General features: G+C 44.9%; 1 protein-coding gene across 20 annotated transcripts in view; it reads right to left on the bottom strand.

Annotated features, from left to right (window-relative positions):
- The window catches only part of MBNL3 (muscleblind like splicing regulator 3), an 84,545-nt gene that overhangs the window by 43,343 nt on the left and 24,574 nt on the right, over window positions 1-16,628 (bottom strand). For 8 of the 20 annotated variants that reach the window (XR_011728728.1, XR_011728727.1, XM_071757940.1 and 5 more), the window contains exon 2: window positions 6,936-7,993. The exons of 8 other annotated variants lie outside the window; for them this stretch is intronic. Coding sequence is in view for 6 of the 12 variants with exons in the window: in XM_071757940.1 (XP_071614041.1) it covers window positions 6,936-7,109 (174 nt within the window). In the remaining 6 variants the exon portion in view is untranslated. The remainder of the gene's footprint in view (window positions 1-6,935; window positions 7,994-16,628) is intronic. 4 more of the 20 variants (XM_071757950.1, XM_071757946.1, XM_071757947.1 and 1 more) reach the window with 1 other exon arrangement.

The following is a 16,628-nucleotide window of genomic DNA, read 5'->3' on the forward strand; positions in this document are numbered from 1 at the left end:
TGATATTAATAATGTAAATGCTGCTGGGTTTATCCTTTGGGGATGGTGGTTTGCTTGTGCCACTTGGAAGACGACCGGGGAGAGGAAGCCCTGCACTGCCAGGGCTGCCCTCCAAAGCACAGTCCCAGGATAGCTACTGCTCTGCTTTCCAACACATTCAAGAGAAAATGAACACAAGCCTGCAGCCCAAGGAAAAGCTGTAATAAATAAATTATTTGACGGAAGAAACGGGAGAGGTCCTGTGCCTGCCCTTTGTACTAGGAGCACTTCCCAATGTGTCAGCCTGCACTCACACCTCTCTGCCTCTTGAACCTCACCTAGGGACACCATGTATGAGACTGGCACCTCCAAACACCAGGTAACAGCAAACTCATCTGCCCCTTCATGGGAAAGCCCTTCAAGAGATACGTGGGGTCAGGAGGTCTGGGAGACAGTCAGTGCTCTCCGTGTTCAGGAACAGAAGACATAAGGCCATAGCTGGTGTCATCCTGTGACTGCACAACTTTGCTGTTACTGGCACTCATTCATTAATATCTTCACATTGACCAAGCCTGTACAACAGCTTTACATGGGGAAAGCAATACAGATTTGCCAAGCACCCAAAAAAGGCTTTGCAAAGCAAATGCCCAAATTTACCCAGTATGTACCCTCCACCTGAGCAGGAGTCTGAGGTCTGCTGCACAGGCCAACCTGGCATTTGAGGGACCAACACTTTCAGGAAGAAGTTGCCCAAGCCTAACCAATTACAAAAATATGAACTTAACTACTTAACTACTGCTACTACTACAAGTGTCACACTGATAGCTTTGGAGTGCATTTCCTTTTCAGACAACTCCTGCAAGCTTTATCACAGGCTCTTAACATCCACCTCTGTACTGATGGCAGCAGTCTCTGTACTGACTGAATGGCAGTTCCAAGTACAGCCCCCCCCAGCTCCTATCTCCATAAATCCCCAAGAAGCCCTCTATACTAAGATGGGTCTCACTTCTCACAGTTCCCATCACTGCTACACGGCACTCCCAGGACTTCCCTCACTCTTACAGCAACGAGTTAGTAAGGGAGCACCCCTACAGGGTGGCACAAAAACCAGACTACGGATCACAAAAGCTATGGATATCCTGCCTTTCTTGCCTTGTTACCCCTGCACAACACCAGAAAGACCTAATGGAGAAACGAACAGGGTCAATCCCTTCTTCCTCCACAGCATGCCTCAAAAATCACCTGCTTGCATTAAAGCATAGTCAGAGAGTTTCTGCCAAAGACTCTGCCTTGCATCTTTGCAAACAGCTGCAATGAGTAAGACCTTCCCATCCCTGGCTGACTATTGCTGTCCCTGCAGAGTTAGCAGGTAACACCAGCTTTTTTCCAGTTACATGCACACATCATCCAGCACCTCTGCACAGAGCCAAGGACCAAGGGGATTTTAGCTCAGATGCTGGACTCCATGTTCAGCAGCTAAGGTACTCTGTCCTCCTACTAATGCTGTTGTAGAGGCAGTGACCTGCAATGGAAAAGCAAAGAGACAGCTCAGGGCAGCAACCTTTTAAACCTCACTATAAAGATTCACCAGTGCTCATCTGTCGTGGTTCAGCTGTCAGAAAGTCACAGATAAATAAAGTGAGACTGTTGGGACATCAGAGAAACCTATGGATAATGGTAAATAAATCAAACACGCTCTGCACAGACCTCTGTCCTACAAAAAGATCAGTTAGGCAGATTAAAGCAAAAAGTTTTATCTTTCCCTGGAAAGCTGAAGGTGCCTAGGGAAGACACAGACCATCCAAGTAACCAGCTTGACCCCAAGAGAAAGCATCTGCAGTCCAGACACTGGGGAAAGTTTTAAAGATACTGAGCCACAGGCACCACCAGGTGAGCTTCTCCATCAGTAGTCTCCATCACAAAGCTTTGCCAAAAACCTTCAGGAGACACGGAAGAGAGCATACCCAGCATGTGTGCCAATTAATTATGCTGCAAAACCAAGGAGCATGTTGTAACCCATACAAAAGAAAGGATCAGATCTAAATAATGTTTTTTCATTTAAGCCCTCATTCTCCTTTAAGTACCACTTTACTTTAAGAGAAATACAATACTAAAAGCTCTTATAAATAAGCTTAAATACTTTCTCCCCTGCTTTTAGTTTTTTGATTTAATGGTTATAAAAAGTACTCATGATGTGCTGTTAAGACACATGAGCATCTAGACAAGACAGAGAGCTGCTGCAAATCTACTTCTCATCACCAAATGCTGCTTTTATGCAGGTAAGTACCTTAATGACCAATGGAAAGGAGAAGTTTCTCACAAAGGTGACTTGGCTCAACACTGTTCATCTGGTTTATTTGCATCTCCATTACACTGAGCTGAGAAAGCCCGACAGAGTGTCTCCAAAAATATCTCTATGGCTTTGTTTGCTTTCTTCTTCCTCTTTAAAACCATAGCCATATGCTAAGTTTAGTGGGTGTTTTCAGTTGTTTCCTAGTTTGGAGCTCATTTAAATTAAAAAAAAAAAAAAAAATTTGATTGCAAACCAGTAACAGAAATAATTCTGGTGAAGTCAGCATAAACCAGGTACAAATTAGCATGAAAACTATAAGGAACAGCCTCAGGTACACCAGTTTCAAGATCATACAGTCCATTTACTGCACAAGTACAGTGAACTTTTTAGATTGCCATGGGACTTTGAATACTATTACCAGGTAATAACACCTCTTTTAGAAAACAGACAATTTAGACAAAACTGCACTTTTAACTCCTGATTTTATGCCTGTTCACAGACAACTTTTTTCTTTATGTCTAAAAGAGAAAAGCTTTGAAACATGCAATAGCTTAACCATGTTTTTTAAATTAGTCCTTTCAAAGTCAAAATTCATTAAACCCCTGAAATTTTCTCCACGCTGTTTTCTTTCAAAATGCTCTTCAAAAGTTTGATTTGAATATGGAAACATCTACATTCAAAAAGTAAATAAAATTTTAAAAACAAAACAAAAACAAACACATCCCAAAAAGCCAGGCTTCTCATTTTTTCCCCAAACTGTAAGCACATAGTGAGGATACCCAAACTGTGAGCAGGATAAATAAAAGCCTCTGTAAACACCTGGTCTGCACTGCCTACATATTTTTCTATAATATGTCACTATCTCCTCGTACTCGTCTCTCAGCTTCCTTCTCAATTAGTGTTTCAAGAAGGTGTTTTTTTTCCTTCCTGACATCTTTAGAAACAGAAGAACACAACTAAGGATTTCTGGCTAGGGAATTAAGCATCAGACAGGCTCACACCATGGCCACCTGATCCAGCCTGAATAGGAAGGTTAATGACTTGATGAGCACTAGCAGGCAGCCCACAAGAACTGCCACAAGCCAGCAAACAGTGTCCTGACCCTTGCAAAAAGCATCAGCTAGGCACTAGCAGGTGCACACTAAACCCAGGATGAACCCAAAGGCCATCTGAGTTTAGAGCAATGACAGGACACTCCTGTCCTTTGCTCAAAACATCTCAAGAGGTGCCATGGGACCTGCCTAGGAGGTACCACAGTGCATCAACTGCTGCCCAGCAGCTCTCATGGTCATTTCTGGAAGGGGTGGCCCAGCAGTGGTTGTGCCTCATGCCTCTGGACTGCCCGCCCCCAAGCAGTGGAGCTTGCCCTTCCATTCACACAAATTAATTCAGACATCACTGTTCTTCCAGAACAACGAAGGGGGAAGCGTTAGTAGAGAGTGACAGTTCTCTTGGCATCCAATTCAAATCTGTGAACAGCTTCTCACAAGAAGCTATTTTTAACTTTTATATCAGTCTGCTTGAGAAAGGTTCCTTCTGCTGCCTACCAATGTGCAAAACTCCCCCTTTGAAGAGCCACAGCTCAGGACAGGAAGATCCAGCCCTGCACTTGCAACCTAAACAAGAGTCAGTATTTCATCACCAAAAAGCATTTCCCAACCACACAACACCCCTGCATAGCATGTCCTTCTGAACCCCACCCGAGCATCAGTGAAGCCCCCACCACCTTCAGGAGTGCTGGATGCTTAGAGGTAGCACACATCTTCCCCCATGAAACAACCCTGAGGCAGACTGACTGCTTCTGGGATCATTACTGCTCTTACCACTGCAAGAGGCAGAATTCCCACATGAGATTGAAGGGAAAAAAAAAAAAAAGAAGAAAATGAGATGCAGTAAGCATATAGATGCTGTGCATGACCTGACCAGTGAGGTGAAACCATTGTATGCTGGGTTATCAGAAGTTCCTGTATGAAGGCATTGTTCAGGCTTAAGAGGTCTGTGAGAAAAAAAAACAAGGAACAGCACTACACAATGGATGCAGATAAGCAACCTCTGAACAAAGCCCTGGGCAACTGCGAGATCACAGGAAAACTTATTAGCTGCAAGCATCCTATATCCTGTCTCAAATAAAGCAACCCAGATGTTCTGTTAATGCAGGGTGTGAAAAGATGAAAAGAGCACTAGAGCAGCTATTGAGCTCTCCAGAGCAGAGAGGGTCAGTGTTCAACAGCTGTCCAAAGGAAACAGCAGCTGAGTGCACAAAGATGTCCACAGGACGGGCAAGAAAAGCCTCTTCTGCAAAGGTCTAAGCATGTAGCATCTCTCCAGTCACCAGCAAGGGAGGCCACTGGGCTCCAGCTCACGAGCAGGAAGACCCCAGTTGAAGAGTTTAGTCGCCAGGGTGGTTAAATCCACTGGGAAAAGCATCGCATCCTCACACACAAACACTTGAGGACTGGATCTCTCCATGGCACAGAACAAGGTTTTGCCAAGCAAGAGCAACTGGAACCATGGCACTGGGGGCACTGGAGAAAGGAAGGGCTTCAAGACTCACTTCTAGTTTGAGAAGTGGGGTGCAGAAACAGCCCCACCATCAACCCTTGGCTTCGTGCTCTGGCTAGTGTGACCTCTCCTCCTGGAGTGCTTTCCAAAGGCAGAGCTGTCAGCTCTCTGCAAGCATTTCCTAAGCCTGGAAAATCTTTTGTCTGAAAAATTCAGGCCACTTAACTATCATGTAATGGGCATCTGCTACTCTATCAGGAGGAGAATGCACAAAGAACATGAGTTCACTGTCAGTTATACAGGAAACATGCTGAGCTGTAGAAGACCATACTCTACTCCCCTGGTGTTTTTTCTTTCTCAACATGTTCTCCACCCCATTCCAAACCACTGAAGTGGGACAAGTGTTCCCATGTGCCAGTGCATGGGATTTGAACCCCAGCTGCCCATACATTTGGTCTTGCACATCTCACAGCCCCAGATGTGCAGAGAAGGGCCAGCACAGAGAACCCAGGCACACTGCAAACACTGCACCTCCACCTGATGACACCCGACTACAGTGCAACTCAGAGCCAAGCCAAGAGGGATGGAGGCACAGGGGGCTCTTCCCCAGGACACTGCAAACATCAGACAAGTTCTGCAGGGGTCATGGTACTATCCTACATGGCATGACAGTGCTCCTTTCAGTTCACAAACAAATGCTATAAAATACAAACATGATGCTCTCTTCATTCAAAATATCAGCACCGCCACTGGCTACAAGTCAAAAGTTTCAAGGACATAAAGAACATGAGGTTTTTTTCCCCCCTCTGATAAAAATATTTTGTCTCTCACTGTCAGCAAACAATCAGTGTAAATGAACATTTGAAAGTCACCGTGTAGCTAAGAGTCATTGCACATAATCAGATTAAAAAGAGTAAAAGCAAATGCAAATAGGAAACTTGAACTTCTTGGCAAATGGAAACAGAAGTGAAAATATGAAGAAGCCACAAACAGTAGTAAAATGGGTAAACCCATGCTAGACTGGATCCAGCCCCAGTCTGAACCTGTGCATAAATAATTCCACCAGTACTGTTACTCATTATGTTCATAAAAATAAACCCAAATCTTTTCAAGCAATAATTGAAGTTCCAGGGAAAACTTTCAAGCTTGTAAAATTTACCACATTCCCTCTAGAAACTCAAACAGGTTAATTAAAACATTAAACACAATGTCAAGAGTTCTCAAAAGCAATCCGTTATCCATATTGTCTCAGGGGTTTTATCATCCTATTTAAAACAACCTTTGAGAAGCCACACATTTGGGGAAAAAAAAAGAAAAATAAATTGGTTGCTCCCTTCCTGCAAACTGTGGTGAAGCAACTCTGAACACAAATGCCCATCTGCCCTTCTGCAAGGCCTCCATCCCCCACCCCAACTCAGACCCCGTGGGTTTGGTAAATTTTGAAAGTCACCCCTGCATCTCCAACAGTGTCAAGCAACCAAGAGCCATGCAAAATCGGTTCTGCAAAGACAAGCACTAGCAAAAAGGCTCAGCTGTAAATGAAACAGGCCCAGTAGAGCCACTGTGCTTCCATGTCCCTTGCAAAAAGTATTTTCCCAAAGCCCATTTTTTATGGGAGCAACGCACTCCCAAATATTCTTGATGTTCCTTATCTACAGGATGGCATTGGAGGGCATCTGCAAATCTGTCTCCAGGAAATACACATAAAGTTGATTCATTATTTTTAAGTACTGTTTTTTTTTTCTGCTCATGAAAAGCCCATTTCAGATCCTTGTGCCAAATTTGCAGCCAGTGTGCTCTGGACACAAATTAAAACACTGGGCTTTGGTTCTCTACTTTTCTCATTTAAGTTTCATTTGCAGCCTATAATGTGCATTCTTCATTTCAAGGACAGCTCTATCAGACCTGAGCTATCACTGGAAAATGATCTGGATAAAATCCTCCCTCTCTGTGATGCCTGGCACTCCACACAATTGCACTTGATGCCAGACCCAGCCCAGATTTCAGGAGCTACACCCTGCACCAGCAGCATCCTCCCTGCAGAAACAGGGAGCAGTGAGCAATCGTTCTGCAAATCCCACACCCTCGCACACAGAGCCGTTCGGAAGAGAAGGAAAAGCAAGTAAAAGCTTAGGTAATGCACGTGTCAGACAGTCCTCACCTTCAGGGAGTCAAAGCAGGCAATAACTCGACCATTTTCCACATGGCAACTCCGTGACGGATGGGCGAACTTGCACTCTGCATCAGACCGAGAACAAGTACCTCTCTGAAACTCTCGACATACTTCTAATGTCAGCCATTTTGTATCACGAACCAGGGAAACGTTTACAGCCATATTAAAAAAAAAACAAAAATGAAAATGCAAGCAATCACACCCTTCTTCGGGGAAATATTTACTGCTGATATTTTTTTTTTCTTCTTCTTCTTTTTTTTTTTTTTTTTTTTTCTTTTTTTAAAAAAAAGGGTAAAAAAGTGAATTCAAGTTAAATGTGAAGAAATAACTAACTTGTTGCTTTGGTAGAACTCCTATTCATCAGCACTTAGGTTTTCATTTAAGTCAAATCGTGTTTGTTTAAACAAGAATTAAACATAAAGCCAATCATAAAATAGAAATCTTATCAGAACAACTGAAAATCAAATTAGAGGCCAGCTCCTAAAAGTGCAATTGTAGAAGTTAAAATATAAGTGTTAATATTTTGTGCCACTGCCGCAGTTACTTGCAAATAACTGGCAGACTTTCAAAAGAATTCTGTGCTCTCCAGTTAATGGTTTCAATTATTCTTGCAAAAAGCATATGCTGCTGGCAGCACTTCAGTTTGTGGAATGGTCTCAGTCCTTGGGGAGAAAACTTCGGGTTTGCTTTTTATTTTTCCTTCTATTTCTTGCTTCTAAAAATTACGGTTCGCAAGCATCAAAACGAGCAAAAGGACGTCTGAATATATTTTTTTTCTCTTTCCTTTCTTTTAAATATTTGCTACATACTCGGGGAAGGAAAAAATGGCTGAGCAAATTGCGTATAAACGGGGAGAAAAAAAAAAAAAAAAAAAAAAAAAAAAGAAAAAAAAAGGGGGGGAGGGGGCAAGGCTGGAGGAGTTGCCGTCAGGGCACGAACCGCAAGCAACGCCGAATTAAAAAGAAAGGGGGGCGAGGGGCAGAGAGAGGCAGCCCTAGACAGAAATCCAAGCAGCGGTGGCTTCAGGAAAGGCACTTTTCAGCAACCTGCAGGAAAAAGAGAAATAGAATCAGCCAAGAGCTGAGGCTGCCCCCGTTCAGGCGGGCGCGGAGCTGCCCGGTCCCCGGCGGCGCGGCCCCGGCAGCCATTGTGGGCACCGGGGGCACTTCCCGCACCGAGCTGCGCATGGGAGGAGGAAACCACCAATGGCGTTCGGCCTTGCAGGAGCAGACCCGGGCAGCCAACCCATGGCAGACACAGTTCCATAGCGGCCCAGGCTGGCAGACCAGGGGTTTCGTGCCCGCCACCCGAGAAAGAGCCCCAGACCCGCGGCCCGGCCTTGCGGGGCGGCCCCCAGCCCAATGCCCCGCGCAGCGCCCGGGGGGGTTCGGTCCAACCCAGCCTCGGCGCAGAGCCCGCGGCAAGGCGTCCGCTGGGCTTGCGGTGCGGGATGGGCTGTGTCACCAAGCAGCCCTCCCAGACTACGAATGGAGTATTTTGTGCTCTTTAGTCCTTTTTAAGTTCCTTCCCCCCCTCTCCCTTCCCCCCCATTAACATCCTCCTGCCTCCTTTCTGTAGGAACGTTCAGACAACGAGCAGCTATGGCTTTATTGCATAAAAAGCAGAAGGACCTGCTATAGCTCAGCCCCGTAACAACCTGGAATTTTTAAGGGGCTGTATTTAACCCATAATTAGCTGCAGAGCTGTTCCAGCAGGATTCTGGGATGGCAGAGGAGGACAAACGCTTGCTCCTCTAAGGATTCAGAGCCTACAAAACTAACAGCAAACCCGACAGAAAAGTCTAAGCCATGCACACGCCACAGAGGAAAAAATTAACTCACTGTCATAGCTGTAGCTTTCTACTCCACTCAAGACTCGAATTACAACTCCAGCAACTCTTTAAAACAAGCAACTTTCAGTGCATTCCTATTCAATATTTCCTCGGCATACACTAAAAGGTTAAGCTGTCCCTAGAGCTTCCCATTCTAATATTAGTTGTCCCAATGCCACCGGATAGGATTGGGCTGTTTCCAAGTTCCCAAAATCCATCCCTTTACTAAAGTATGGCTGCCCAGTTTTGCAAACACTTGACAGGAACAGGATGCTGCATGTGTGACTGCTATTAAGACTTGAAGCTTGCGCAAAAGAGCCTTCGACTACAAGAAAAGGAAGCTTAAATTCTTCTATTATTATTGGTGTGTTACTGCAATTACACTGATCAGTAACTGAAACCTACTGGAGCTGGAACAGTCAAACAATGCTACCAAGGAATAAGTGTGGGAAGAGATTGTCATCAGCAGCAGGAGGTGGGGCACAGAGGCTGTTTGATTAACAGATCGAATTATTCCACATTAGAAAAACATTCATTAAACCTACATTGCAAGTATTTTCTAGGCTAATTAGAGTCAAGTTCATAATAAAAACTGGCCAGATTCTTGCAATCCAGCTTGTAGCATCAACACAAAGGTTAGTCTGACCCCTGTTTCTGGAAGGACCTTTGCATTTTTGCACATCAGGTGGGGAACAGAGACTGCAAACATCAGATTTGCTAAGCATGTTTTAAATTTCAAAGGAAAATCTTCTAAAAAAGCACATTTAGCCATGCTCAGGTATTCTGGGTTTTGTAAGGAGCAGAGATGCTCTAAATGCCAATTTTGCAAACAGGGCACATTTATACAGGAATCCCATTCACTGATGTGTGAATGCCCCATCCAAATGAGCTCAGCAAGCAGGAAAAGATGCGTGGAAACCTTCTGCAGGGAGGTAGGGGCTGGCTGGGCGCAGCTCTTAAAAACGAGCTAGAACAGGTCATTTATGGGTGGGGATTAGAAAGAATGCTGTCTCTCAGAAGCTGCTCCTAGCAGACTGAAATACAACCATCTTGTGGATTAAGTGCCTATTCCCCAGCTTCATACTTCCAGGGAAGCAAGGGTCTGTTAATGCCGGGGCTTGAATATCATGGGCCTGAACTTGACACAGTTAAACCAAAATGTACAAACACCATAGAAACATCTGCCACTTCCCAGCCCTTCCACCTTGAGGAATCCCAAAGAATGTAACAAACCAAACATTCATCTTGCTCTCACCCATGTAGCTCAGAAGTACACACAGACACACACGAATATGCCTGCACTAAATTGCTCAGCCCTCAAGATGATGGGAATCATGCTAATGGAAGTCAAATGAATCCTACAAAACATTAAACTGCAAATATCAAGTCTTTCAGATACATGTTACATCGATGATCTTTTCCTTTGAAAACTCTTAGGAGGGGGAAAAAAATCCAGACAGGTAACTGAAGAATTCCTTGCCAATGTCCTGCTGATGGAAACTGAGATCTGCCCCACTTTGCAGACGGGCACACGTCTGTTCAATGAGCAAGAGACAAAAGGAATATTCTGTGCTACAGGAACAACCTACCATCCTGCAGAAGGACAGACTACCATTTGAGACCCTAGTACTAGGGCTCCTGTGCTGGGAGAAATAAATTAATACATTTTTAATGCCAGGGGCCTCAGTTCTGCAGCCTGCATGCCAAGTGGCAGAGAAACGCAGCAGGAGACACTGCTCTCTCATCACTTGTTTGCTGTGCATTCAGCAAAGCACTTAAGCACATGCTTAACTTTGGGCGTACCAACAATCTTACTGGAAAGAAGAAAACCTGAAGCATATACTTAAGTGCTTTGCTGAATCAGGGCCTAAATAAATCAATCTGCTTCACAGGTTTATCAGGGCTGGGAGGCCAGCAAACACAGGCTGCAGTCATCACATTTTGGCTTACGTGACTGCAGCCCACAGGAGCACGAGTTAGGCTTTTCTGCAAGTCAACAAATAGAGTTCTGTCAGTGTTTGGATTGCTGCAAATTCCCTCTCCATGTGGCCAGGCAGGTCTGACATCACCCCCAGTGCTGTACACTGCTGCAGCCAGGCTCCCACACACACTGCCAAAGGATAACACACAACAGACAGGAACCTGCCACTTGCACTGTATAGCTGCAGTTCTCCATGTTTCAACTCCTGGCAGCAAACAACAGTAACTATTCTCACCACAATGCATCCTCGTAATTTCCTTGTATTAGCCATTTTTTTTTTGGGAGGGGAAGGGGTAATTGGCATTTTATTCACTTTGTTCTCCCACTTCAACTGGGAGGAGCATCCATGCTAAAACTAACGTAAAACAAGGATAAAAAGAAGCTCCAGAAAACACAGGCTTCGTTAGCATGCAGGAAATACAACAAAGGGTAGATGTTGCCTTTTGAACCCTTCTCAGCAAGCCAGATCCATTTGGCAGAGCTCATCTCCTCTGCTACCAGATGGGCCAATCTCACTCCAAAGGCAGTAGCATCAAAGCTGGAGAAAGCAGTGAAGCAGAGTGAAAAGCTACAGCCTTTATCCCTGTAAAGAAAATATAATACCCTCAAAGCCCCTGCTTCAGGGCCACTTCCTGAGCCAGACTAATTGCCCGGGATACAGAAGCTTGCTCCAGATGTCAGACCCAACCTTGCAGCTACTGAAATGAAGGGGCACAAGGGCAGTCTGAGGAGCAAAGGTCACATCAGGGCTCATCTCTGGCATGACTGAGATGTCCTCGCTGCTTGAGGTAATGTGAGGACAAGTATATTCACTTGATGCTTGAATTCTTCCTGCTTTGCATGAAACCGATCCCCTTCCACTGACACCCCCCATGGATGTCAACTTGTGAGGACACTTCCTGACAGCTGAGTTCAGAGATGGTAATTTATGTGACAGGGTAGACTCAAGCAGCTCCCAAGTGTAAATGATTCTATTTAAAGGGGCTGGGTTTTATGGGTTTTGTTTGGTGTTTTCTGTTGGGTTGTTTTTTGGGTTTTTTTTTTGTTGTTGTGGCCTTTTCGGAGGGGGGTTGTTTGATTTGTTTGGTGTTTTTTTGTTTGGTTGGTTTTTGGGGGTTTTTTTGAGAAGAAAAAAATTACTTTTTCAGCAAGGTGGATTCCATATTTTTTGTTCTGCAAGGATTTCTGGGCCACAACTGCTCAGATGAGAAGCAGAAGTGCTGTTGTCCTAACTGGCAGCCCTGGTAAGAGAGAGCAGCAGCTATTCCCCTTTGCCTCAAGTGGAACAGGGACAGTGAGAACAGTGAGGGGACACTGGAGCTTTTCCAAAGCCAAGTTCCAGCTGTGCCTTTTCTTTAGCACATGTGATGCTGTCTGTACTCCTCTCTTCAACACAAGCCACTAGCATATGACAGAGAAACCAAGGACTCACTCTCCTGAGTCTGAGCCCAGCCCTGTGCTGCCAGGCTACAGCATGCTTTACAGTTCTCAGTTACAGTCAGTGAAAGCACAGACCCAGACATCCTGGATGGATGGACACCCTGGAGGCACAGCAACAGAGAAACTGTGCTCTTAACATTGTAAAATTCAGACCTCAAATCTTCAATCAATTTCACTATAACTTATGTCCCACCCCTGAACTACTAATGTTCTCCAACTGTCTAGATATTGGCAGAGCCAAAAAAGAATGTCTGGGTTGTTGGTTTTTTTTTTTTAAATAGCCTTTCCTTAAAGCTGGCAGCAAAAATAACACTCACTTATCAGTCCTTGCACCTTTGAGGCAATTCTGTGACCCTGGCTTTTCATTGCACCTTAATGGGTACAGAAGACCTTAGTGCACCCACCACCCCCTGCTCAAGAAGCCAGAACGAGGGAACTCCTCATTCAAACACCAATGAGATGTTTCCACTATCAAAAAAAACACCTTCCAATTAAATGCTGTGTTCCTGGAAACACTGCATAGCGAAGAGAAATGGAAACAATGAAAACAGAACATGGAACACTTCTGTTCTGAAAGAGAAACAAGTCTTCAGAATACCAGTACCCATCCAACTGCATTTTCACATTCCCACAGAAAAGAGTCCAAGAATCTTCTCCAGTCCTTTCTATTTCCTCCACTTTCACAGCAGCAATAAAGACTACCCCATGTAGCAGTACAAGGAACCAAAAAGGCACAGTCAAGAGCAAGAATTTACAGGGGAGTGTTATACAAGTACACTTATGAGCAGTGATGCATGGGAAAAGACAGCCTGTATTTGTGGGAACCTTTCAGTCAGTGAGGAGGGAAAAAAAAGTCATCCAGGACCCACTGAGCCAGGAACCTGACATTAGTTCAGCTGGCTGACATCAGAGCAGCTCATTTTGGGCCTCACAAAAGTCCATGGCCAGTAAGATGCTGCCATTATCAGATCACAAGGCAGCTCTGCTTCGCTTGGGATTCATTCAAAAGTGGAACTAGCAAGAAAGAAACGACAAAAATAACACCCATGAGTCAAGATGTGAATCCTCCACTACTGCAGTCGTAATTAGCAAGGGGCTCTTCCCTTGCATCAGATAAAATGCAGCAGTGCTCAAATTCTTACAGACTCCAATTCCTCTGTCACTGCAACACAGACAGTTTGCACACCACGGGGCTGCCTCCCACCCCCCGTGCTGACACGGGCTGTGCACTTGGGACAGGTGCCATCTCTGCAAACCTCAGCATCTCCACAGCTTCCCCTCGCCTACACACTTAATGGGCTGCAGCACGAAGCTCAAAGAAGGTCAATTTATTTTCTGCCACCTCCAAGAGATGCTTTTGTATTAGAAAATAATACTCTTTTATGTTTCCACTCTGGCCCTCATACTTTAAAGCAAACACTTTAGGGACGTGGTAGACACTTTGAATATTTCCTTTGTGAACATTCTGTACCTGGACATTTTCTCCCTCAGGGAACAGTTTACTTTATTTAAGGTAGACCTCTACAGCTAGAAGAAAATAAACCTCTTTTGTTCTTCTACCAGTGACTCAGAAAAGAAGCAGGCTTCCTCTACTATGGCCACACATGAGAATTTTCTGTTCAAGGTCTAACTGCAGATGTTGGGTGCTGTTAATAACCTGGGATCACACCACATGCCAAAGAGTCAACTCAGCCCCTAGTGCTCTCTATCCAGAAGAGGAGGCAGAACCCGAAGCCAGAGATGCAAATAAAACAACCCTCTCATGCTGCTGCAATGGAGAAGACTCGCTGACATGACACAAACCCACTGCAGAAGAGGCTGTGTGCACACAGTGGATGTTTAGGCAAGCAATTAACACATCTCTGTGCTGAAGGAGCTACTAATGCTTGTCCTTACCTCACACTTGCTCATGTCACTGGCCTGAAGCAACCTTGCAGAGTACGGGTTACCGGTTGTGACCTCTACAGAAAGAGCAGTACAAGTAAAATTCTCCCACTCCTCCTTGGGAACTATGAAGTTGCACATACTCCATCCTACCTCCTAGGAAGCTTGCCAGCCTTGCTATGATGCTCCTGGATTTATGGACCCCAGAAGAAAGCTGTGGTGCTCTGTGGGGACAGTGCTGCTGTCCTCGGGAAAATGGACCGAGCATCACTCATCTCTGGACAATCCCCACTGCTCTTAAGTTTCCCTGGCATAACCCAGGGATCTTACCTTGAGGTGGCAGCTGAGGAACAAAGGGAAAAAAAAAAAAAAAAAAAAAAGAACTATGAGAGAAGAAAGCCCTTAACTGCAGAGAAAAAAAAGTTGTACAAATAAACTTGGAGAACTTTATCCTCCCTTGCATACACGCCATTCTCCACATTTACAGCCTGCAGCAAACAATCACAGGAAAAATAAATTCCAAGTTTAAGGAAATATTTGAAAAAATAATACCTTTGTTTCTGAAAGCTACCATTCTTCACTGTGCACTACAGTGCTTTTATTCCCTCAGCCATCCAATATCTTCACAGTTTGTTTTCCTACTTCAATAACCTCCACCACATCTTGTCCACTAAAGTTCAAAGAATTCCTCTCCCTTTCTCTCCTGTGGGATTAGCTCTTCTCCAAAACACTTCAGCAGGCTAAGGGTTGGGAGCTATTTGCTTCTAGCTGCTTCTAGCCAAAAATGCATTACAAAAATTTTGCAATTTAAGAAGCTTTTTTGTTTATTTGTTTGTCTTTGAACAAAGTCACAGAAGCTGCTGTGCTGGATTCACACACGTGCCCCAGTAGAACAAATACCTTTCCATGGGGTATTCCAGGGCAGAATGTGGTATGGTGCTTCCACATTTCACTGAGTAGATTTGTTGTTAGAATAACCACACATGCACATTTTTGTTCTTTTGGGCCCTTGATTATTTCCTGACATCAGCTTATTTGGGACCAGAGAGGGAACAGGACCCTTTTCCTACTCCAGCTCTCTGCTTGCAGTGATGGTGGACCCACCCGTGATCCAAAACCTGTGGGATAAGGACATTCCTGCAGGATGTTCTACTGATCAGGAAAACCAAGCAGGAGTTTTGCCTGAGCCAGGCTACAGCACAGTGCCCACTGCTCCACAGTCACAGGCACAAGAAAGATGCTTCCTTCTACTGGGACCTGGCCTGGCAAATCCTTTCTAGCCTTCCATGGGAGGCAGCTTTCCAGTGCCAAGGTGAATAACCCAAAAGAATCATTTCCTCTGTGGTAGAGAAGCAGCTACTACACTGCTGTGAAGCAGAGCTAAAATCCCCTCCCCAGTGCCAGTAGCACTTGGGAGGGGTTAGGACCACAATTACACCAGCTGCAAACACAGAAGAAGAAAAAAAAAAAAGCTGGCAGGGATCTCTGGAGGTCAGCTAATCCAAACCCTGTCTCAAAGCACTGCCAGCTTCAGAGGTGGATGCTTCCATCTCCAAGCATAAAGAGAGCTGTCTCACACAAAGAGAGCTCAACTGAGTCAAACAAATTTACAGAGGAGACAGGAAAGGCCAAGGCTCATTAAGGCTTGTTCCCCATCACATAATCACAAGAAATAGGATCAAACAGATGTATCCCACAATCTCTCTGATTATCCTACTCAGTGTTCAAGAAACCCCCAAGGTCCTTGCCAATCAGATAAGTGTCTGTGTGTGTTTGGGCAGGCTGATGGGGACAGCTGAGAGGCAGGAATGCCTTTACCCAACACTGCCCTTCATGGGATTCTGCTGGCATGGGTCTCTCCTGAGCTCCAAGCAGGGCTCTGGCCCTTGAGCCAGGCAATACACTTCTTATGCATAAGAAATACTAAAACAGGAGCCTAGCTCAGCCACCCACCATGCTGAACAGGAGGTTTGGGGCTTTTAGGAGGTATCAGACTTGCTGAGGAGATAAGTAGGAGACCTGCCCAGGTCTGGTGCTCCATAGGTGCCTCTACCTGTGAGTACATCCTAGTACCTGGAAAATTTCCATTCAAGACTGTCTCCTGCTGTGCAAGGAGACAGATTTTCCCCAATAGAGAGGCATTTACCAGTCAGGTCCCATTCTGCATCTCCTGAAAGCACATATGTGCTCCTACACATACAGTGCTACCTGTCCTACCTGGTGACCACAGGCCTGCAGAAAGAGGAGACAGCATTTGGACAGTGGTTTGAATTTTCTCAGCTGGAAGAATTCACAGAAAACAAAAATAGTTTTTCTTTTAACATTCTTTGTACTGAGCTCTTGGATAAGCCATAAGTAACTTGGCAGCAAACCAGTTTGGTACAAACACAGAGCACCAGAACACAATGCAGTCATCACAAAGCCACCACTCCGGGCCAGACAGTAATTTTCCCCTTCATACAGGGCAGGCCTCCAAAGTCTTTATGCTACTACATTCAAGTCCATCAGAATTACACAATGTGTTAGAAATGAGGACTCACACACA

The sequence above is a fragment of the Heliangelus exortis genome, chromosome 14 (genome assembly GCF_036169615.1).
Source record: "Heliangelus exortis chromosome 14, bHelExo1.hap1, whole genome shotgun sequence".
Taxonomy (NCBI): domain Eukaryota; kingdom Metazoa; phylum Chordata; class Aves; order Apodiformes; family Trochilidae; genus Heliangelus; species Heliangelus exortis.